The 24,856-nt window shown below is 37.8% G+C and overlaps 3 protein-coding genes across 3 annotated transcripts; 2 read left to right on the top strand and 1 right to left on the bottom strand.

Moving 5' to 3' along the window:
* Positions 1-7,968: 7,968 nt before the first annotated feature.
* On the bottom strand, positions 7,969-10,970 carry LOC144435646 (monocarboxylate transporter 12-like). The gene is made up of 3 exons (XM_078124245.1): positions 10,955-10,970; positions 9,764-10,609; positions 7,969-8,171 (listed from the first exon to the last, which is right to left on the bottom strand). Exons 1-3 carry the CDS (start codon positions 10,968-10,970, stop codon positions 7,969-7,971), a joined length of 1,065 nt encoding a protein of 354 aa, XP_077980371.1.
* A 6,963-nt stretch (positions 10,971-17,933) lies between these two features.
* On the top strand, positions 17,934-19,464 carry LOC144435656 (uncharacterized). Its single transcript, XM_078124258.1, has 2 exons — positions 17,934-18,112; positions 18,153-19,464. The coding sequence occupies exons 1-2, from the start codon at positions 17,934-17,936 to the stop codon at positions 19,462-19,464; spliced, it is 1,491 nt and encodes a 496-aa protein (XP_077980384.1).
* A 680-nt stretch (positions 19,465-20,144) lies between these two features.
* LOC144435664 (uncharacterized) lies at positions 20,145-22,600 on the top strand. The gene is made up of 2 exons (XM_078124269.1): positions 20,145-21,015; positions 21,201-22,600. Exons 1-2 carry the CDS (start codon positions 20,145-20,147, stop codon positions 22,598-22,600), a joined length of 2,271 nt encoding a protein of 756 aa, XP_077980395.1.
* Positions 22,601-24,856: the final 2,256 nt, after the last annotated feature.

Raw genomic sequence — 24,856 nt, forward strand, 5'->3', positions numbered from 1 at the left:
CATGTTTCGGTACGAATTCCCTCAGTTTGAAAATGGCGCCTATTTTTCTTCTTATAATATTATTTACATGACAAATGTGTTCCTTCCAAAGCAGATGTTCATCAATGACAATACCAACAAACGACGCATAATTAACTTGCTCAATAGCATTCCTATTTACATAAAGAGTTCCACTGACACTGGGTGAAAACCTACGACTTCTCATAAGAATGTACTTTGTTTTAGACTCATTTATTGTGAGCTTGTTTGCAGTACACCAAGCCGTCACATTATGAAACTCGTGGTTTACTATGGACAGGTCAATATTGTTGAACTTTGTGGGAAAAGTGTGAAAAAGGTTCGAATCGTCTGCAAACAATCTGAAATCAAAATATGACGATGAAAGTGGCAGGTCATTGATATATAATAAAAATAGTGTTGGTCCCAAGACAGAACCCTGTGGGACTCCGCATGTTATTGGAGAATAGGTAGAGTTAACACCATTAGAACAAACATATTGCTGTCGATTTCGGAGGTAATCCCGAAACCACAAAAGGGGTAAACCTCGAATTCCATAATGTGCAAGTTTAGATAATAAAATATTGTGATTGATGGTATCAAAGGCCTTTGAGAAGTCAATGAAAATGCCAAGGGTAACCCTCCCTTCGTCTATCTGTTTAACAAGATGATTCACTAAGTTTATAACAGACAATTTTGTACTATATTTTTGTACTATATTTACCGCTATGGAAACTAGAACTTCGTGAAGTTGTATGAGGTTTTCGAAATTCAATATTTGTTTTCCTTTCTACACAGTACTGAGCTGCATACAACTCTAGACTTGCATACTTCTTGTATGTATCGCAATTCGTACACAACATACCTACGATAATTGTTTTTGTTCGTGAATATTTCCTTTGAGTCATAGTTACATTTGTCGCTGACAGGTCCACTGTGTAGGCCTCCCTTACCTTGTCATTGGTACTGAGTAGTTGTCAATGTTGATATTTTGTTTCCTTGTTCCTCAGCAATGTCAATGTATACCGGAATTACCCATCGAACAACCAGAAAGTTTGATGAACAACTCAGAACACTATGTAAGTATTTGATACAACTAGTATATCATAAATACGTCAATTAAACTGATGTGTACATGTTACAAAATGTTAATTTAAATTATACTACGTCATAAAATCTTTCTTTTCAGTAGCTTAGTCATCTTGTTGTATAAACTGCATATTTCAATTTCCCCTCTATCTTTTCATCTCCAGACTCCATCTAATAATACCATTGGTCAGACTCCTAGTAGATATGACCCGTGTGCTTACTTTGCATCCCCCATGACAAGATGGGGTACAACGTATCCAGATTTCTCATTATCAGATGAAGCTGAGTATAGTGATGGGTGAGTACTAACAATGTCTTCAAAGAATACTAATTGTATTACTGTAGACTTTCCCCCCAGTCTAGATCTGTGACAAGAGAAATGCCAATGGTTGTATGAAACAAGTTGTATTGAGATATTCACAGTTACGAAAACTCTGTATATTACAAATTTAAAAAAAGTAAAACCTTTCATATACTTTCCTTCCAGATTACAATTTGAATACCACAACCCTTGGTCTACATCCTCTCCGTATTACTTGCAATCTACTCCGTCAACTCTTGTAGTCACACAATGTGACACAACGTCAACCAATCACAACAAAGCACTACTTACACCAGTTCTACCATACAGTCCACTGATATTGTCACAGTCAATGTGGTCCAATCCAAGAAAGCGAAGTCTCGATTAGTAAGTTTAAAATCTTACACATCGACTACACTTAAACTCAATAATTGATAAAAAAAAAAAATCAGTTTATCATTTCATCGTTTTTGATACGTAGAAAAATACACAATAAGACTTAAAATCATTCATCAGAAACCACGTCTCGCCTTATATAAGTGAAAATAGCATGGATGGGGATTTCAAATTTTGATGATGGGAAAACCAACATTTAAAATCCTCATCCGCATGGATTCCAGGATAGAATATATCACTTTCATTATGTCAATCACTACACTGCAACGTAATCTTAGCATGTGGGGGACATGTACAATGGACAACATTGGAGTAGTCATTGGGACCATAGTTCATAAAACATTTAAAAAGATATTCTTAAAACTGGATCGTTTAAACGAAATCAGGAAAGGGGAGTGTTCTGTGAATGGAATTTGCAAACCATTGACTGCAATTTTATTGACCTGAAAAGAGTCGATTTTTAAGGGGTACATGATAAAACGCAAAGTATTTTGGCATTGTTTTATCAAGTTAAAAATAGTTTTCCTTGCGTCAGGTAGTTGTTTTTCTAATCTTATCTGTCGGTATTGTTCATTTCAGTGATATTAATCTAATCTTATATATCGCTATTGTTCATTTCAGTGATATTAATCTAATCTTATATATCGCTATTGTTCATTTCAGTGATATTAATCTAATCTTATATATCGCTATTGTTCATTTCAGTGATATTATTCCAATCTTATATATCGCTATTGTTCATTTCAGTGATATTATTCTAATCTTATCTATCGCTATATTGTTCATTTCAGTGATATTATTCTAATCTTATCTATCACTATTGTTCATTTCAGTGATATTATTCTAATCTTATATACCGCTATTGTTCATTTCAGTGATATTATTCTAATCTTATCTATCGCTATTGTTCATTTCAGTGATATTATTCTAATCTTATCTATCGCTATTGTTCATTTCAGTGATATTATTCTAATCTTATTTATCGCTATTGTTCATTACAGTGATATTCATACATCAACACCTGTCACCAAAAGACTTAGATCTGATATTCACGGTGACTTGTTTGATGACAACGAGACTGTCTTTACACCAACAAATGGGTGTTTTAAAATCAGAAGACGACAAACCCGACAACACAAGTGAGTACAAATCACAAGAATAGTCACATTAAGTATAAGTGTACTTTGGATCAGGAAAAATGTCCTCCCAGCTATACTGATAACTTCCACCATAAACACAATTTTTGACGTACGAGTCGTTTATATGGAACACTTGATCGACCTTTGAACTCTTTCTTAAGACTTCGACAACCAATGACAATACGTTAGCGGAATCCAAAGCATATATACATCTAGTATTTTCAACACAAAATTACATAGACTATTCGTCTTTCATTAATATTTGAGAAACTGGTATATATTGATGAAATCTCAGGAATGTAGACCAAAATACGATGTTTACCTTGGTTACCCGAAATGTTTCTTTAGCGATAGGAAACAAACTACAGTGCAGTTTTGACATAAAATTGACTATTCTTGGAACTATATTTTAACACATTAAAGCATTGGAAACAAGTTGTAACAGCTACTTCTTTAACTGCAAGTTCTCACAAATCATTTGTTTTCATTACCTTTCATAACTGTGTGTACTTTTTTCTCTTTTCTTTGTAGGGGTTTGTTCAGGAGAGTTATCAATAGAGCCAGGAGTACAGTCGCCTCTGTCAAGGCTCACTTTAAACATTAATAAAACGTATACGTACGAACTGTAATAATACTTGATAATACTTTGGATTTTCACGATATTTCTTTTAAATTATTGTATTCATTTTATTACGTTATTTTTAATGAAAGGTTGAGATGAAATTTTATTGATATGAAAGATAATATATAACGTGTTTTCTATAAATGACTTGTTGTCTTGTCTGATTACTTTGTATGATATACTTAAATACTCTCATCATGTCTTGAAGACGTTTCCGAGTTCACATTGCCCAATTACATGATTATGGTTAACAAAACTACTAGTATTGTCTGTCATATTTACTATGTCAATGTTAGACGTCATACTACCGCGTAATTCAGATTAGTGTTTGAGGGCGCTATTCGGCCTCAACGAGACTTCCTGTAGTCAACTGTGCTGTCTGTGGATAAATTCTCTTAGAAGTCTGTCAGCTTGTTTATTCTTTATTTGAAATAATTTTGTTTAAACACAGCTCTGTTCTTTTACATGAAATTATAAATTGTGAGTAACTACTAAACAGTCAGGTGAACTCCTCAGCTGGTAACAAGGACCTGCCATTTTTTTGGACATTTACCTTAAAAAAGTTTACAAAACTAAAGATGAATAACAAATTCATAAATATTTGGCTTAAGGTGTATTAATTATTAAGAATCTATAAAATAAATATCCATTTCCTATCCGCATGGCCACTTAAATATATGTGGTCAAGAGTCTAATCAATTCTAGTTACATACATTCGCTTTATATCCTTCGAATCAGCTGGCGTAATAATAAATGAATGTACAACATTACTTTATAAAAGTTGAGGGTTTCTTCAGACTTCTCATGCATTTTACATTTCTCATGTATGGAAGATCTTAGATTCACTGTACTGGCTAGCCAGGAAACAACAAAAGCTGATTTCCACCTGGGCCCTGTTACCACTCACCAAAATATTTCATATCACACAAAAAGAAAGTACAAACAATGCAGAAGCAAAGTTAAACAAGACACGATAAAAAAGAAAACAATAACAATAGACGAAATCCACACCTCTATCCAGTTACACCATACTGGAAGTCATCCTCTCATTGTTTTGCACTGCTTAACATATGTTGGTAAACTGTTCCATAAAACAGCTCCAGAGTATTTAAAGGTTCTCTAGATCTTGCCAGAATTACTGCTAATTCTCGGCACATTCGTGTTGAGATTGGATCTTTGTCTAGTGGAATAGTTATGTACTTCATCCAACCTCTTGACATATCTAGTAAGATACAGATGTGTTTATTTATGAAGAACTTTAAAATAAATGCACACCTTCTGAAACGCAAAACGCTCATTACATGACAACCAATTTAAACTCTCTAACATAGTAAAATAGTGGGTCCTAGGCCCACACTGAAGGATTATCCTAGATCCTGGCTGCTCTATTTTGGAGCCTCTGAAGTCTGGTCAGCATAGTCGTACCACTGTTTGACCACACTACTGCGTGTAGTCAAACCGAGTGGTAGTACCATCGCATTATAATTTAAAAGCATCTTTGTAGTAAATGTAAGATATGTCTTACCCGCCTCCTAAGCATACCCAGCCTTTGTGATATTTTACTACAGATCTTAGTTATGTGCGTTTCCCAATTTAAGTTGGAGTCAATCCAGACACCAAGGTATTTGAAAGTTTGGACATGCTCCACCATTTGGCCTGCTATCTGTATGTTAAGGACTTTAGATGCACTTTGATTCAGACGTGTGGACGTACCTAGTAGCATACTTTTAGTTTTGTTTACATTTAAGGTAAGTTTATTATCAGACAGCCTTGTGTCAGGGTCAAGTCAGAGTTTAATGTCCACCGAATTTCACTGACATCCTAATACTTGCATAAAAAAAGCGCTGTATCATCAGCATATAAAACTACTTTACACTCAGAAACAACATTCGGCAAACTGTCTATAAAAACAATGCAATGTAAAGGGCCAAGCATGGCCCCTTGAGGTACACCATATTCAACTGGGAGTGGCTTACTTAGTGTCCCATTACAGAATCCTACTGACCACACGCCCACCATCGTTCTTCTCGAGACGCTATGCGAAGACACGTTGCGATGGTGCCTGGTAACACGTTGCCATGACGCTTTGTTTACAGAATGCATGCCGGGTAGTTCTTTCATCAGCATACTAACGTTAACGATTGCTGATAAAGTTTTCTGTATCTATTACGATATTTCACGAGTAATTTACCATGACACTTGAAAAAGTTACATTGCAACATGATGACAGAGATTCAGAGTAAGGATAGGAGTGATTTAAAGGGTATCTACTTAAAACTAATAATATTTTGGGAGTGATAAAATATTGACTGTAACGTGACTACAAAAAACGAATCTTGACTCGCAGGGAGAAGCAATGCAGATATTTCGACCAATACATTTGAAAAAGCGCTGTCCCGATGTGTAGCTACCGCATCTTACTGAGGTCCACCCTTGTTATTTCTTTCACTTAGATATTATCCGAGTAGCTGCAGAAATTGCAGATATTGTACCTCGAGAAGTCCTTTCTGCAACTCATCAATATGAACAATTGGTAAGACTGGTTAAACACGATGTGGCATTAGGGTATAGAAGGGTATTAGTAATTTTTCAAGAAGATATATAGCAACGTACACAATTATTTGCAATGATTACTAAATAGTCAGGGAGATTTACCGACGTAGAAAACAGAATTTCGTGAAGCTGTATGAGGTTTTCATATTCCAATATTTATTTTCATTTCTACACAATACAGACATACTACTATTACATACTTTGAGTATGTATCAAAATTCTTACACAGCATACTACGAATGTTTGTGTTCGTGAATATTTCCTAAGAGTCATAGTTACTTTTGTCACAAACATGTCCACTGTGTGGGCCTACCTTACTACTCTGTCATTGTACTGGGTAATTTGCCATGTTATGTATTTGTTTTCTTGTTCCTCAGCAATGTCAATATATGTCAGAATTATATTTATCCATCGAACAACCAGAAAGTTTGATGAACTCAGAACAGTAAGTAAGTATTTTATACAACTAGTATATCATAAATACGTCAATTATATTGTTATAAAAGTGATATGTACTTGTTAGAGTATACTAATTTAAATTATACAAAGTGATGAAATCTTTCTATTCAGTAGCTTTGTCATAATTCCTCTTCTATCTTTTCATCTCCAGACTCTATCTAATAAAAGCATTGATCAGACTCCTAGTAGATATGACCCGTGTATTTACTTTGCATCCCCCATGGCAAGATGGGGTACAACGTATCCAGATTTCTCATTATCATGCAGATGAAGCTGAGTATAGTGATGGGTGAGTACGATCTCTTTACATATTTAGTAAGATATAGAGGTGATAATTTATGAATAACTTTAAAATAAACACACGCCTTCTGGAAGGCAAACCCCTCATTACATGAAAACCAATTTAAACTCTCTAACATACTAAAAGAGTAATAAATGTACATTCCATTGTTTAAGTTTTTAAGAAGTGAATGAGAACAGACAGATTCCATGCATTTCCATACAGGGAGGGAGGACACTCGCCATTCCATCAGTTGTTAAATTTTGCAAAGATGCTAATTAGTATTTTCATTCATTACCCATCATGCATTGCTTTCAAATAATGTACATCATTCCGTTGGTGTACAAACAGAATGACAACGGGGAGCTCGAGATTCCATTCGATCTAGAGCTAGCGGCCAATCGTTATTCGATGAATTATATTTTGCAAAGACGGAATTCTAGAATGTATTACATTCTATACCCATCATGTATAGTTTCAAATAATGTGCAATAATTGCTTACAAATCTGACTGACAACAGGTAGATTCCTTTTGGATATAAGGACAATCGCCATTCCATGGATCACGTTAATAACATTCCATACACGTGACTGCATATCCATCGCTCGAAAAAGGGAAGACAACTGCCATTTTATTAATTATATTTGACAAAGCTGCCAACGAAGATTTCATGATCATTAGACATAACATCAATCCATATCCACTATACACCATTTTCAAATAAATTCTATTCTTTTGGACCTATCATCCATGGGCAAAAGTCAGATATTCGCACGAAATACATTTTTTTTACGTTTTAAACTTGTTTTCAATTGATCTGACATAAGCTAGAAATTTTGTACGTAATGTACTATTTAATTTAATGCGTTGTTTAGTTATTGTATTATCCCTTTAAATGTTAGCATACTTGTTTGATCACAGACAAGGAAGTGTATGTGGTTTAATCGAAGAAAAGATGGTTATTACTAAACTGTACTTTACGTGACAAAGCAAACCCATTATCGTTATAGGAGAGAAAGGAGAGAAATGAACGTGTGTGTGTGTGTGTGTGTGTGTGTGTGTGTGTGTGTGTGTGTGTGTCTGTCTGTCTGTCTGTCTGTCTGTCTGTTTCTTTGTTTGTTTGTCCAGGTACTATATTTCTTCAATACGAACTGCCACTGGGTTGACACAACCGTCTTCAATCTCAACATTGCCCTCACTTCCTGAACTCGTTTTCACTTTGCATCTTTGTAAAGGTGGTTCTAATAAGAGCATTGTGAGGCCAGTAACCACCGAACATGAACCATAGAAATAGAAGGAATTGTTGTAATCATTGGTGCTGTCATATATCCAACCTGTGGGGAAAATGATCAATGAGTGGGGTTAAAATAGATCATGTTGAACGTCAACGGGTTTCAAATATTTCACTATCATTCTCTCTCTTTAAAATTAAACCTTATAAAAACCCTCCCTCCACATGATTAAGTTGACTGTCATCGACGAATGAATACCCAATGGACGTCTTAAAGCTTGCTATAATATTTGACATTTGTGAGACTGCCAACGTCCGTACATACCCTCTATTCCGTGGCACTCTTGCATTGCCTAAACAGCGTTGGCTCGCATTTGAGGCCGTGTCAATGTCTTAAAGCGTCTGAGCGTTTCTCAACTCCTTCGTTACGTTCAGTGCCAAAGTTAGACTTGCTGCTAGACCTTCGTGCTTTCTTCTGATACGATAAGCGACCGATAAAGACCATCTTCGATAAAGTGGCCTTCGGTCGCTTGTCGTATCGTTTCGTATCGTATCGTATCGAAATAAAGCCCGAAGGTCCAGCGGATAGATTATGTCAGATTCAGTCATGTTGGGAAATTGGTCAACAAGGATTGTGTATTAAAAAAGAACTCTGTGTTTGGTTTATTTGTTTCTGGATAATGACAGCTTTTAACGTTTTGGAAGCGTGAAGACACTACAGATTTAATATGCTTCGATTTAAGAGACGAACAACAGTGGCATATATAATCCACTTGATTTATGAACTTTTGTTCATCGACAGTACTTCTGGGGGTGACGTGGTGAACTGTGGTTTATTCACAGGGAAAAGGACAAATACTCAATTTTGTTCTCGCGATTTTCCGGATTTCTAATATTATTTTCTGTATATTTCAAATGAAGTTTTAATACTGTTTCCTCTCACTGTTTTTTTTTTCTATTTCCTACCCGATATCACCGTCTTATCTAAGTTTATCAGCTTTGCATTAATTAGTAGCTTGTTAATTCAAGAACAAACTCACTATTTGCCCAAATTAACGCATTATGCCGTGAGTGTAAACATCCACTGATCCGACTAATGTAACTAATCTAACACGTGTTACCTCCATTAGTCGGATCAGTGGATGTTTACACTTACTGGTACTGCACAATGTTAATTGAGTTTGTTCTAGGATTAGCAATCTGCTAATTAATGCAAAGTTAGGAAACTCAGTCGAAAATAGTGGTGGTGGTGGTGGTGGTGGTTGTGGTGGTGGGGGGGGGGGTGAGAGGAAACAATATTTAAAACTTTATTTGAATGTGTGCGAGTACAAAATTGATTATTTGTCCTTTATCCTATGGTTTGTTCAATGGCGAAGTACGACATGTAGATGCATCATGTCATTATTATAACATTGCAGTGGTAATCACTATGTTCCTATTTATAATATTCACAGATGTTGGTCACGTGCACGATCTTGATTAATTACAGTAAACAATTCAGTTCGATACCCTACGAGAAATTTTCATTCAGTTAATTTTTTGGCAACAAAGTTCACAAAAAAGAAAAGAAATAAGAACTAACAAAACATACCATGTAGATAAATAAGTTGTGATCTGTTTTTTCTTTGATATTAACATGTTAAGACATTATTTTACTTGCGGTTTATACATGTATAGTAATGCATTATTACGTACCAGATATTGGTGGGCCGATCAATGCTCCAACACTGCCTAAAGGAGAAGAAATAGCCATGCCTGCTGTCAAATTACTAGAACCAACAATATCTCTGATTGAGCTTGAAAACAAGGTGAAGAATATGCCCGAGAATAGTCCAATCAAGGCGGCGTAGGTACAGTATGTGACGTACGAGTCAGCTAAAGGGCTCAATAGATGTGTTATTCCTGTGAAGGCAAATGCCATGCCACAAAGTCTTAAACTTGTTAGTGAAGGACCAAACAAATGTAAAACAACAGGTGTAACTAACCTCCCCGTCAGCCCCACAGCGCTCATAATGGATACAATTAAGGCAATTTCACCTGCAGAAGCAAGACTCTGTGATTTTGCACGAGCAATCATGTGTGCTGGCACGCCCACAAAAGCCACTCCAAACCCAAGCAGAAAGGCAAATGGCATTAGTGCAAAAGTTGGGTATCGGCTGAACAGACCACAATCACAGACTTCTATAACCTTTCGCAAAGCAGACGTTTCATCAACAGAGTTGTTTTGTGTCTCAGTTACATCAGGCAAGATTTCGTCGACACTTTGATGTCCTGTCATTTCAACGCTTCTCTTATCCGTTTGGATATCTAGTGGTCTGAAGAATGCTCCGCATACACACAAGTTTGCGTTAATGGCAGCAAATACGATAAAGGCTCCTCTCCATCCATACATATCAATCAGTAGTTGCCATAGTGGACTGAATATGAAACTTCCTGTACCACCACCACACACGGTCAAGGCATTAGCTGTGGCATATCGCTTCTTCATGTAGACAGCAATTATTCCAAGTTGTGGGGACAAAATAAGACCATAACCACATCCTGTATATTAAAACAATACAATTTCATAATAAACCAATTGAAACAAATGTCAGGTGCAGCCAACGAAGCTGTTCGTGCAAAAAGCTGTTCGTACACGATTTTTCAGTGGGCGGACAGTTTCCAAGTTTGGCCAGAGGGAGGGCAAAATGGCCTGGTATTTCAGCAGGCAACATATATTTCAGCTGTAAGATATGGGGAAAGGGGATGGCAAGGCAGTGGGCAATATTTTTTCAGGAAGTTTAGTGAACATATTTTACTCTCTTTTTTTTTTACAATATTCACAAGATGTAAATTAATTTTGTAATAAAATAATTAATTTTTGACCACGTCATGTGTCATCGAAACTGGCGAGGCAGTGCATTGAGATTGCAGCACAATCTAATATGTCAACCGACAACTGTCAATACCTATATAGAAGGAGAAACTGTTTTGTTGTGAGTATATCAAATAGCACCTCGGGGAGCTGGCAGTAGGCACGCAAATCTGGCGGGAGGACAGGTCGTGTAATGTCGCAGTGAGAGGGCAGATACGAATAGCTTTCACTTTCCTCTCCAATCTTGAATCAAACGTAAAATTATGTAAAAAGCGTTTATTAGCTATGTTTTAACTTTCTGTTATAATTTCACTCGTTGGCTGCACCTGCAATGTATATGACAACTGTGTGGGGACAGGGGTTAAAGACAACACAATTTGTACATTAAGTGGAGGAATAATTTTAAGTTTTTTGACAAATTCTATTTAAACCAATCTCGAATAACTTAAATGAATATGATTACATAAACTCAACACTCACCTACCAATCCTCCAAAACTGAAGTAGATAAACTCAAGACTTGGTGCAAAAGCAGTCAGTAGAAATCCAATAGAAGACACTAGACCTCCAAGTATTACTGTGCCTCTATATCCTATTTTCTTCACTAATATATTAGCAATAGGACCTGGACGTTAATATAAATGAGAGCTTATATAATCTTGTATTAAGTAGATATGTTTAAGGTCAATTAAATCTATTTAAATCATCATAACAGGAGATTTCGTCTCAGATTGCAAATGCTATTAATTCAATTCTCAATTCAATAAATTATTTCAAAACATTAAGGCCACAGGCCCAAAGAGCAAATATGTTACAAACGTTTCAGTTCATAGACGGAGATTAAACTCTAGTTTTCATTGCAAAATAAATAAATGAAGCTAATTTATGAAATAGATTACGTTATCAAAATTCAAAAATAAGATGAACTTATGTTAGGAAGGGTTTAAACAGAACCACCTAGCTTGGCGACAATTCATTTCAAAGGTCCTTACATGAATATTGGGGACAGATTTTGTAGAGCATGTTGAGAGGAACGAAATCTTGACAATGCTGTTCTGAATTTAAATTTTTTAGCACAGCTGAAATATCTCTCTCGTTCAAATGTTAGATATAACGAAATACAGAACAGACACTGTGTAATGGATGTTTGTGTGTTATATTTATTGTCTATTTCAACATGAAATTGAAGCTTGTGATCAGTCTCACTGATATTGATACATTGTTTATTTAGCATTTGTAAACTAACACAAAATGTCCTGTAATTTACATTATTAGCAATTTTCTTAAGTCATATCCTCTCAAGTCAGAGCTTATTTTTTTCCAGTTGACGCAACATACAGATGCCGTAAAGAGGCCTGTGGTTTTACGACATTCTTACTTCAGGGTTCACTGTGATCTTCCATCCTTAACTATTTCTTACTAATATGGTATATAGTAACAAATCATTTCCCCAAGATACTTTAGGGGATAGCTATTTTCTGAGATCACAGAGAGACGAATCGTAGTCGATTTCCTCATATTCACAATGGGGGGAAATGTGGTATGTAATGTTTGTGTATGTGGTATATACAATGGCCAGTCATACTGTACGGTAAAATAAAGATCATTTATTTGTGCAAGAAATGAGTTCCCTTTGTCATGTAATATCATGCGATTAATATATTACATAAATGATGAAAATTAATTTTTCATGCAAGCGAAACTAATTTCTTGCAAAAAGAAATTATGTGTGTCAGAATTTGTACTCTGTCTATACTTTTACATTCATGCTATTTTAGGTAAAATTCAGTTTGTACAGGATCGAAATGTCTTATGTGGAGTCGCAAGTAAGGAACAAGTCAAGCACTCGAGCAAATATCCAATATATTTTTGGCAATCACTTATCATGGGATCTGTCACATTATTGCCAGTCAGAAAAGCTACATTCCTTCATTTTAGAAAAAGTGCGGAGGGCTATCGCAATTTGTAACATATCATGTTAACCCAACCTCCAGTGATTGGTTTAGATCGTGTCACGTGGAGTGGACTTGTGTCTCGTAGTCACCTCAATTTGCATTCAGAGAACACTATTTGTTTTCTACTTTTCCTAGGGCACTGTTAATGTAGCACGGGAGTCCTATCGGTGATTTGACAATGGAAAGAATAGAAATGCCTGAGAATGCATTGTGACGTGTTATGACACACACAGACACACAGACAGACAGACAGACAGACAGACAGACAGACACACACACACACACACACACACACACACACACACACACTAGCTGACTCCACATTTTCCTTCGTGCTGATGTGTAGCCATTATCAGCCTCGGAAAATAGCTGCAGCATAACATACCTGAGAGTAATAGACAACAACTAGTGCCTTCATAGCCAGACAATAAGTGTAATTTATTCATAGGAATGGTTCTTAAACGACAAAGTGGAGATTGATTTGTGCTCTGATGATTAATTGTGGTATAACGGGGACAATCCCATACCATGACTAGTATGACCTAATTAATGTCAAGTTTTGTTAGTCATCCTCTTTGTGTGAATTCGAAGGCTAGGGAGTTGCCAACAATGAAATACCACAACCGTCTTTGGTTGAAAGCTAGAGATAAACATATATTTGTAATATTCATAGATTATGACCCATTTTGCATGTCACGAACCATATCAAAATATATGCCAAGTTGTTTCATACTGGTTGGTATAAGAAGTTATCCAATGTAAGGGCCTATGTAACTTCTTTCACTGAACAGTGAGTAATAGTGACACATAAATTATATATACATTACCAAAGCCCATTTCTATGCACAGTAATATGGATAGAATCCATGATGTGTGAGCTGACCCTGTGTTGAAGTAAGTTTGCAGTTTTACGATGACTGGTCCAAGGGACTGATATATGCCGAAGGTGAACATACAACACACATGGCATCCTAAGACCACCAACCAGCAGTAAATGCTACCATCTTGTACCTTTGTTTTACGCTCATTGCTCTCCATGTCCTCTAGAGATGTAGGCATGTAGCTACTATTAAAACGTGTCAAAAAAGTCTAATTCCACTGTTTTGGACAAACAACGAAGCGAACACATTCAACTTGCAGTGACCCGTTACAATCCTGGTGGCGTATTATAGCATTTAACAATGCAGACTCAAGACATGGAATCACACAATGAAGTAAGACCTTTGAACTTATGCAACTGATGAAAGGTCAGTAACTTAAGAATTTATTTGTCAAACTTTATTCAAAGAGGGTAGCCCAGTTGGCCGTGGCCAGTCTTCCCTGGGAACCTCTAAATATAAATAGTACAAAAACAAAAGAAACAAAATACAAACTATACAATAAGGACATAATCTAAACAGCAAAAGTGTCTAAAAGTTTGTCATAAAATATTGGTGGCAGTCACGTGTGAAGGAAGACAACAATGTTCTGTTTCTTACTTCATGTGGTAATGTATTCCAAGTATTTGCACCAGAAAACAAAACTTTGCTTACAAAATTCAAATCTAGGTCGAGGTACTAACAAGGCATTGTTTTTGCTCGACTGGTTCTATAATTATGACAGTTGTGAACATATTTTAAAATATGAGTTAAAATACTCAGGACAGAGGCTGTTTTAGACACTTAAAGGTAAAAACAGACTTATTAAAAGCTACTCTCTGGGAGATTGGTAATGTATTTATAGCTGTGGGCGAGTCTCTGTCAGTGTCCAAAATACATCATACGGGTCTTTTCTGTAGTCTGTGTAATTTTCCACGAAGGCTTTCATTACGCCCGCCTCAGATAGTGTTACAAAGTCTATAGATGGGGACTATATAACTTTTGTAAAACAACATATCAAGTCTTAGAACCCTAACATATATACTAAAAATTAATCTGATTCCAAATGCCTGATACCACAACCTTAGAAATTGTTCTTTATATGTCTCTTAACCAGTAAATGCAAAGATGACGTTGTAAAATTGCATTATAAGAGTTAAACTTGGCGATCAGCGGCGACCCGAGCTGCCATGAATTTGCAGTTATACTGCCTATTGTTCTCCCTTTAGGGGATTATGACGTCATAGAGAGTGCACCGGTTCATGTCAGTTCATAGAAAGCAATGCAATGGCAGACAATAGTAATTCTGACTTTGATACTCGTCAGAATTAATCTCAGAGTGATAAATCTTCTTTCAATGACGATTTTACCATGTTTGATAGATTGATCTTGCTTTTTATGTAGGTGTCATATCCAATGATATTAGCAACAATAGTGAAAATGCTAGTGGTGTTGGAGAGTATACCAGTGAGGTTCAAGTTGATTGCCAATTTGACCCTCGATAACACTAGGAGCTCAACTACTGTTACAAGTTGATATAACATGCCTCTAATGATAGCTACAATGTATTGACTCAGCAAATAATAATTCGACGATTGTTGATTTTTTCCAGTCCCAAAAGTTGATTGCTCGTAAAGTTCAGTGGTTTTGCGATGCAGGTCTTTGACTTCCTTGGCGAGACAAAAAATGAAGCCGACCTAATCTTGTTGCCTATAGAACGTTGTATATGAAATGAGAGTGACCTGTAAATGTTTCAGTTTTCGTTCTAGTCTTGTATATCACATGTTTGGCCACAGGGAGCTCAGGCTCAGTTAGTTTTGTTTACAAATGCAAACAAACAAGTAAACAAACAAACAAAACACAGACAAATAAGTAAATAAACAAGTAAACAAACAAACAAACAGGCAGACAAACAAACAAAAACAAACAAACAATAAACCGATAAATGAGGATGTCATGAACACAAGTTCTCCTCACTTTGAACTAATTCGACCTATAATTATGGCGCCCTCAAACACACTTTGATCCTATTTAGATTCTTTCGTTTTACTGTTACGTAACAGAGTTATTTAGTTTACTTGGGAGAGACAAAGGCCTTTTAACTTGAACACGGACCATTTCACGCTCGATCGAAGCAGGACTTAGAGCCCCAACCACAGGGAACCCAGGAACCGAGACAAACAAATAAACAAACAAACAAACAAACAAACAAACAAATGAATGAATGAACAAGTATAGGAACAAATAAAATAATTAAATAAACCAGCAAATAAACAGATACTCATGGAGGTATACTAGATATGGTTTTTTCCTATACCATCACTACAAAAAACATGGTTTTTGTAGTGATGGTATAGGAAAAAACTATATCTAGTATATATCCATATCTAGTACACGGTTTTTGTAGTGATGGTATAGGAAAAAACCATATATAGTATACCTCTATGAGTATCTGTTTATTTGCTGGTTTATTTAATTATTTTATTTGTTCCTATACTTGTTCATTCATTCATTCATTCATTCATTCATTCATTCATTCATTCATTCATTTATTTATTTATTTATTTATTTATTTGTTTGTTTGTTTGTTTGTTTGTTTGTTTGTTTGTTTGTTTGTTTGTTTGTTTGTTTGTGAATGTGACATTATACAAGAAGAAGATTTATCCAGTATTTATCACCTTGTATGAGATTTAAGTCAAGTTCTTACACGAAGTTCACCTTCAAGGCATTTTATTGACTCTGTATTTCCTATGTATTTCTTATACAGTTTCACCGCTTCTTGAATTAAACCAGTCTAATCTAACGCACTTGGGGTTGGTTGTTTCTTGGAGTGGTTGACACTTAGCGGGTACATAAGGCAATTTGGACCCCGCGATAGTGAAAATCGTGGCTAACCAGTGAAAAGCATTGGAAAACTAGTGAACATCGAAGTGGAAAGCACTGGTAACAAAGGACTTCACAGTGGGAGCTCACAGCACAGTGGAGATAGAAGGTACATACCACACATACCGTACCACTCCTTGTATTTGCACAGGGCAAATACACAAGACTGAAGGCACAGGAAACTGGAGATTACTCACCATAGCAACCCAACCAGAGTCAACTAAAGCAGAACCAGCTGATCAACAGACTTCTGAAGATCCAAAACAAGGTACACCAAATCTCACTTCCTCTACTGACTCTACTGAGATGCATACTGAGACAGATTTGACAGTTCCAAGTGAGGAGCGCCCTCATTGGCAAGGAACACTAACACCTCAAGATCTTGCAAAAGCAACACTGATAGAAACTCAGAAGTTTTCATCACTATGGGACAGAGCAAGAGGCACCCTTTTAAGGCTACATACGTCACCAACTATAACTGACGATGACATCAGACAAGTAAAGCACTTTTCTGAAGAATATATGATTGCTTGGGATAATCTCAAAACGTTATATAATCTGGATGAATCAAAAGCAGGACAACAGGATGCAGAATTAATGGAATCTAGATTCCATAAGAATAGGACAATGATACATGGTGAACTCATGAAGATAACAGCTAGACAAATTGCTAGCGTTCCCCTTTTTACTCACAAAGGAGAGAAAGATGATGATGATGATGATGATGATGATGATGATGATGATGATGATGATGATGATGATGATGATGATGATGATGATGATGATGATGAAGAGGAAGAGGAAGAGGAGGAGAAGAAAGAGGAAGCACCATTAACCAAGGCACCACCATCTATAACATCATCAAGGCATAGCACACTCAAAGCTCGCATTATGGCTGAAGCAGCATCAGCAAGACAGGATGCTGAAATTGAGAAAACGATCGCAACTAAGGAAGCAGAGTATCAAAAACAACGTGCAATTCAGGAAGCTGAACACAATGCTACACTGAGGATACTGCAGGCAGAAAGGAAGGCAGCCAGCGCTGAAGCATCAGCACAGATTTACCAACAAGTACTGGATGAAGAGATTAGTGGAATTAACTTCACATCACCAGAACAAACTTCGAATGACCATGCTGTACGTTTCTGCAACAAAACAGAACGGAAACAACTTAACGCACAAGCATCACCATTTCTCCATAACCCATCACCTCCAACTCAGGCAAGTACGCCCTCTCCAGTCGAATGAGTAACTACGTATCCGGCTACAACATACACTGCCAGTCCACGACATCAATTCAACACACCAGTGAGTTATATGGCACCAACAGCACTACCCACTGAGTATATTCAACTACTGGCCCGTCAACGGCTCCCAGTACAAGAACCCGAAGTCTATTCAGGTGATCCCATCATGTTTCTACCCCTGGAAAAGATCCTTCGAGTCTATGGTACAGGCAGCGTGTGTTCCAACAGCAGAGAAATTATCATTCCTGAGTAAATATACAAAGTGAGAACCAAAGACCCTGATTGACAGATATCGTTTAAGATATGTGAAGGATGTTGAAACAGCATACCAAGAAGCCTGGAAAGAATTAGAAGAGAGATTCGGCAACCCTGCAGTCATCACCTCAGTAATCATACAGAGGCTTACTTCTTTCGCCAAGTTCAGAGCCGATGACAACCTGAAGCTCCTCGAACTAGCAGACTTGTGTATTGACACTGTAGCACACATGGAAGAACTACCACACCTCATCACACTTGACACACCTCATGGCATGAACCCAATCGTGGAGAAGTTGCCAGCCTTTATTTTAAACAAATGGAGAGAGAAAGTATCAGTCTATAAACAGAGCCGCAAACAATTCCCACCATTCAGCTACTTCACCAGATTCCTGAAAGACATAGCAAGAACCCAGAACGACCCTGACATCCCAAAACTAAGCAGCTCAAATACTTCATCAGACAGGTCAAGAACCAGCCAACAACAACAAACCACGACACGCATACGTGCTACAAAAACATTAGATGATGGCAAGAAATGTCAGTTCCATGATGCTCCAGGCCATGACTTGACTGAGTGCAAGGCATTCGCAAAACTACCAATATCAGAAAGAATCAATTTGTGTAAGAAGAAGGGACTGTGCTTCAAATGTACACAGAAACATTTCGCAAAGGACTGCACCACTAAACTTGAATGCACTGTGTGTAAAAGCAACAAACACTTGACATGCCTCCACTCCACACCAGAAGAAAGAGCTAAACAGCAAGAACACAACGTAAAGGTTGACAAGAGCAAAACAAAAGTTGAAGACAAACAGGAAGCCACTACAAAGTGCACAAAGCTCGCCAAGTGTCCAGTAGGACGATCATGTAGAAAGATAGTGCTCGCAAAAGTCTACAAACAAGGCAAGCCGACAGACTACATAGAAACCTATGTTGTAATAGATGACCAATCAAATGCCTGGATGGGGGATACCCAACTCTTCGATGCACTGAAGATAAACGGCCCCAAGCTAGAATATGAACTCTCAACATGCAGCAGCAAAGAACTTAAAAGGGGAAGACGTGGCAACAATCTTATCCTCGAAGCAATGAACGGTAAGAAGAGGTTCCCACTCCCCATTGTACTTGAGAATGACAACATTCCAAGCGACAAGAATGAAATACCAACACCAGAAGTATGCAAGGCTTTCAACCACCAGAAACCCATCGCAGACAAAGTTCCAGAACTGAGAGAAGATATAGGAATCCATCTCCTCATTGGCCGAAACTGTCCAGAACCTCTAAAAGTCAGAGAAACAAGAAATGGACCAATCAACTCGCCTGGGCTCAACGCACCGACCTAGGGTGGACTGTTTCTGGAGAAATGTGCCTAGAATCAGCAAGAGGAACAGTTAGGGCTTCTGTGCACCGCACAACAGCAAGAATTAGTGACTCAACCCTTCAGGGAACACAAACATTAATGAAAGACAAGGGCTGTGACCACCACATCCACATCAGGGAAATTGTGAACTCAACACCCACTCCAATGGAAGCAAATGTCTTTATGGAAACACCAGATGATGAGGAAATGGCATTGTCTATAGAAGACCAACAGTTTCTACACATAATGAAGGAAGGAGCCCATACTAACTCAGAAAGTAACTTAGAACTTCCCTTACCATTCAGAAACGATCCACGACAGCTACCAAACAATCACCCACTAGCTTTCAATCGATTCAACAAACTGCTGAGTCAACTTCGCCGCAAACCAGAGATGATGACACAGTACCTTGAATTCATGGGAAAAATAATAGAACACAAACACGCAAGCCCAGTTCCAGAGAGCGAACGAGATACTAACAACGCATGGTACCTACCACACTTTGGTGTGTAATATCCCAAAAAACAACAGATCAGAGTAGTATTCGACTCCAGTGCAAAGTATGATGGAGTCTCCCTCAATGACACACTTCTACAGGGACCAGACCAAATGAACAGCCTGCTTGGCATCCTCCTAAGGTTTAGGCATGAACCAGTTGCAGTAATGGGTGACATAGAACAAATGTTCCACAGTTTCCATGTCAACAAAGAACACAGACAGTATCTTCGCTTCCTCTGGTTTCAAGACAATGATCCTGAGAAGCCAATAATACAATATCACATGAATGTTCATCTCTTTGGCAACGCTTCATCCCCTGCTGTAGCCACCTGTGGTTTAAGAATGATTGCTGAAGAAGAACAAACATCTTATGGGAAAGACACCAGAGACTTCATACACATGAACTTCTACGTCGACGATGGACTGACCTCACAGCCAGATGCAGCAACAGCCATCAGTCTCATAGAAAGAACAAGACAGGCACTAGCCACCAAGAATATCAACTTCCACAAGATTGTTTCCAACAACAAGGAAGTTATGACTGCCCTCCCACCAGGCATACAGGGCAAAGACCTACAAAGTTTGGACTTCACCAAAGATACTCTACCTACACAGAGGTCATTGGGTGTACAGTGGTGTCTACAAACCGACTCCTTTACATTCGAAGTCAACATGAAAGAGAAGCCATTCTCACGGTGGGGAGTTTTGGCAATAGTAAACTCCATCTATGATCCGATGGGCATATTAGCACCAGTCTCCATTGAAGGAAAACTTATCCTTAGAGGCCTCATGAAAGAAACCATGAAAGAAAGGGACACAACTAGTGTGGGATGGGATGACCCCTTACCTCATGAATACCTACCTTGCTGGACCAAATGGCGTGACAGCCTCAGCCATCTTGAAGGCATACATCTACGACGCTGCTACTTCCCTCCAGGGTTTGGACCTGTCAGGAGACGTGAGTGTCACATCTTTTCAGATGCCAGTGATGCAGCCATAGGGGCAGTTGCCTATTTGCGCCAAATCAACAACAATGGTAAGGTCAACGTAGCGTTTCTACTTGGTAAAGCGAAGGTTAACCCAACTCATGCAGTATCCATCCCTTGCCTAGAACTCTGTGCAGCTGTGCTAGCTACTGAGTTCCAGCTCAACGACTTACGTCAACAACGTGGCTCAAGGGACCAGATTTCCTCTGGCAACCAGATGATCATCCCCCTTCAGCAACGCCCTTGGACAGTCACCAGTACAACTATCAAATCAACGAAGAAGACCCAGAGGTACATAAACAACCTCGGGTCCTGACAACAGCTATTACAAAACCTAAACACAGACAACCAGACAACCTAGGTTCAGAAAGATTTCAACGATTCTCATCGTGGTTCCCCCTCAAGAGAGCAGTGGCAAACATCATCGACAGAATACTGCTACACAAGACTAACAGCAAAGAAGAAAAGGAAAAACGAGCAGCGGACAAGCAACCTACGCTCAACACATTATTACAGGCAGAGATTGTAATCCTCCACACAGTACAGAAAGAGGCATTCCCTGAGGAGCTCAAGGTACTATCAATCCCAGAGTCACCAGATAACAACGGTGTAAAGAAACAGAGCCCCTTGTATCACTTGGATGCATTTATAGACCAAGATGGACTAATTCGTGTAGGAGGAAGACTACGTCAGGCTGACCTCGATCTCTGTGGCCGTCATCCAATAGTTCTACCAAAGAACAATCACGTCTCAAGACTCATAATAGCACACGTTCACCAAGAAGTACAACACCAAGGAGGCCAAATTACACTTGCCGCTACAAGAGCCAAAGGTTACTGGGTCATTGGCCTACATGACCTGGTAAGGACAGTACTACACCAATGCACCACTTGCAGGAAACTAAGGGCTAGACCCCTCACTCAACTTATGGCAGACCTTCCCACAGACAGGCTAGAAAACACTCCACCATTTACTAATGTTGGAATAGATGTCTCCGGACCCTGGAGTGTTGTGACATTGAAAACCAGAGGCGGTTCATCAAATGCAAAGCGATGGGCTGTAATCTTTGTATGTCTGTACACTACTGCAGTACATACTGAAGTCATCGATTCTATGGATACATCAGCATTCATCAACGCCCTGCGCCGCTTTATAGCCATTCGCGGTACAGTTAAAAAGCTTAGATGTGACCAAGGCACTAACTTCATCGGTGCAAGAAACGAACTCAATTCAGCCATCAATGAATTGGACCAAGACCATATTGGCAAATTTCTCGGTAAGAACAACATCGAATGGAACTTCAACCCTCCCCACGCATCACACTTTGGCGGTATCTGGGAAAGGCAAATAGGCACAATACGACGAGTCCTGGACTCCATGTATGTTCAACTGGGTAAACCACAATTTACCCATGATCTTCTAACAACACTAATGGCCGAAGTATGCGCCATTGTCAACGACAGACCAATCACCACAGTATCATCAGATGCAAACGACCCTCGAGCATTAAGTCCCAACATGCTCCTTACAATGAAAACACATCCACTGTCTCCACCACCTGGAAAATTCATTCAACAAGATATGTACAGCAGACAACGGTGGCGACGCGTACAATATCTCGCTGATCAATTCTGACTACGATGGAGAAAAGAATATCTTCAGAGTCGTCAGACACGACAAAAATGGAACAAGTCTACAATCAATCTCAATGAAGGAGACATCGTTCTACTACGAGAAAAGGAATGTTCACGCAATGATTGGCCCCTAGCACGTATTGTGAAAGTGTACCACAGCAAGGATAACAAAGTCCGTCAAGCAGATGTCATGGTATGCAGCTGAGACAACACACGACGTATCTATTAGAGACCAATTAGTGAATTAGTACTCTTAGTAAGACATACTGAGTGACACATTAATTGAATGTTTAAGAATATAAACCTTTAGAATTACTGTAGAACCTGAATATTTATCATTAGAATTGATTACTTCTAATACTTCTAAATTAGAACTCTTGGACTTGAACATCTTTATTTGAATACTTCAAACATAGAATTATTACCATATGCATAGAGGGTTAGTAAAAACACAGCTACTACTGTATTTTTAGACGGGGAGTGTCATGAACACAAGTTCTCCTCACTTTGAACTAATTCGACCTATAATTATGGCGCCCTCAAACACACTTTGATCCTATTTAGATTCTTTCGTTTTACTGTTACATAACATAGTTATTTTGTTTACTTAGTAGAGACAAAGGCCTTTTAACTTGAACACGGACCATTTCACGCTCGATCGAAGCAGGACTTAGAGCCCCAACGATATAAAGTTACTTTCTCTTTATCATACAATCCTTATTACTGATGAATGTGACATTATACAAGAAGAAGATTTATCCAGTATTTATCACCTTGTATGAGATTTAAGTCAAGTTCTTACACGAAGTTCACCTTCAAGGCATTTTATTGACTCTGTATTTCCTATGTATTTCTTATACAGTTTCACCGCTTCTTGAATTAAACCAGTCTAATCTAACGCACTTGGGCTCTGCACTTGGGGTTGGTTGTTTCTTGGAGTGGTTGACACTTAGCGGGTACATAAGGCAATTTGGACCCCGCGATAGAGGAGATAAATACTTGAATAAACAAAAATACTTGAATAAACAACAACAAACAAGCACACACACACACACACACACACACACACACACACACACACACGCGCACACACACACACACACACACACACAAAACACTACCCCGAAATAGTCACCAATCATGCCAATGGCGATACCCATAGCTAGGTAATATCATAACTAGGCAGAGACCATAAGCTCTCTCAGGGTAGATCATTTGTGACCGGCTGCCTCACGATGATATTGTAGATACAGGGTTAGCTCTAGATATGGATGGGGGTTAGTTACTCTGACTAATAACACAACAATAATGGTTTAACCATTATTGTTGTGGCTAATAGCCAAACATGAAAGTCACTAGTCCATGGTGTGTGTGTGTGTGTGTGGGGGGGGGGGGGGGTGTCAGAAGTTGAAGTTGACGATTTTTACCTACCGTAACGGTACGGGAGGTATTAAAAGGGGAATGTCTGTCTGTCTGTCTGTCTGTCTGTCTGTCTGTCTGTGTCATCATTTTCTAAAAATCGGCTTGTTCAATTGTAATGAAATTTGGGATATATAATCTTTAGGGTAATAGCTAGACCTGATTAGGTTTTGAGCCAGATTTGTTAATGTTTAATTAGAGAAATTTGCATATTAATGAAATCAACTAATTACGCAATATCTTAAGACTGCATACTTCAATTTCAATATAATTTAGTATATTCGTTAAACATAACAACATACATTTGTCCTATAAAATTCGTTGATGTATCTTACAGCGTTAATGAATAATTTGCATAATTAATTATTTTTGGTAATTAGGCTATATCTTAAGAATACATACTACAAATTCAACATAATTTAGTACAAACATTAACCATAAGAAAAAACATATGTCCTATCAAGTTTGTTGATGCACCGTACAGTGTTAATGAATAATTTGCATAATTAATGATTTTCGGTAATTAGGCTATATCTTAAAAATACATACTTCAAATCAACATAATTTAGTACATACGTTAACCATAAGAAAACACATATGTCCTATCAAGTTTGTTGATGCACCGTACAGTGTTAATGAATAATTTGCATAATTAATGATTTTCGGTAATTAGGCTATATCTTAAGAATACATACTTCAATTCCAATATAATTCAGTACACACGTTAACCATAACAATCGCATATGTCCTGTAAAGCTTGTTGGTGTACCTTTCAGTGTTAATGAATAATTTGCATAATTAATGATTCTTGGTAATTAGGCTATATCTTACGACTGCA

This window comes from Glandiceps talaboti, chromosome 1 (assembly GCF_964340395.1).
Source record: "Glandiceps talaboti chromosome 1, keGlaTala1.1, whole genome shotgun sequence".
NCBI classification, from domain to species: Eukaryota; Metazoa; Hemichordata; class Enteropneusta; family Spengelidae; genus Glandiceps; species Glandiceps talaboti.

What these genes read in the sequence shown, in the direction of transcription:
- LOC144435646 (XM_078124245.1), bottom strand. An exon ending in GATCGGCCCACCAATATCTG is followed by an intron (nt 8,172 to 9,763) that starts GTACGTAATAAT and finishes TTTTCCCCACAG; the next exon opens with GTTGGATATATGACAGCACC.
- LOC144435656 (XM_078124258.1), top strand. Translation starts at nt 17,934, where the DNA reads ATGGCACCAACAGCACTACCCACTGAGTATATTCAACTACTGGCCCGT. An exon ending in AGAGAAATTATCATTCCTGA is followed by an intron (nt 18,113 to 18,152) that starts GTAAATATACAA and finishes CCTGATTGACAG; the next exon opens with ATATCGTTTAAGATATGTGA.
- LOC144435664 (XM_078124269.1), top strand. Translation starts at nt 20,145, where the DNA reads ATGGGTGACATAGAACAAATGTTCCACAGTTTCCATGTCAACAAAGAA. An exon ending in GCGCCAAATCAACAACAATG is followed by an intron (nt 21,016 to 21,200) that starts GTAAGGTCAACG and finishes ATCCCCCTTCAG; the next exon opens with CAACGCCCTTGGACAGTCAC.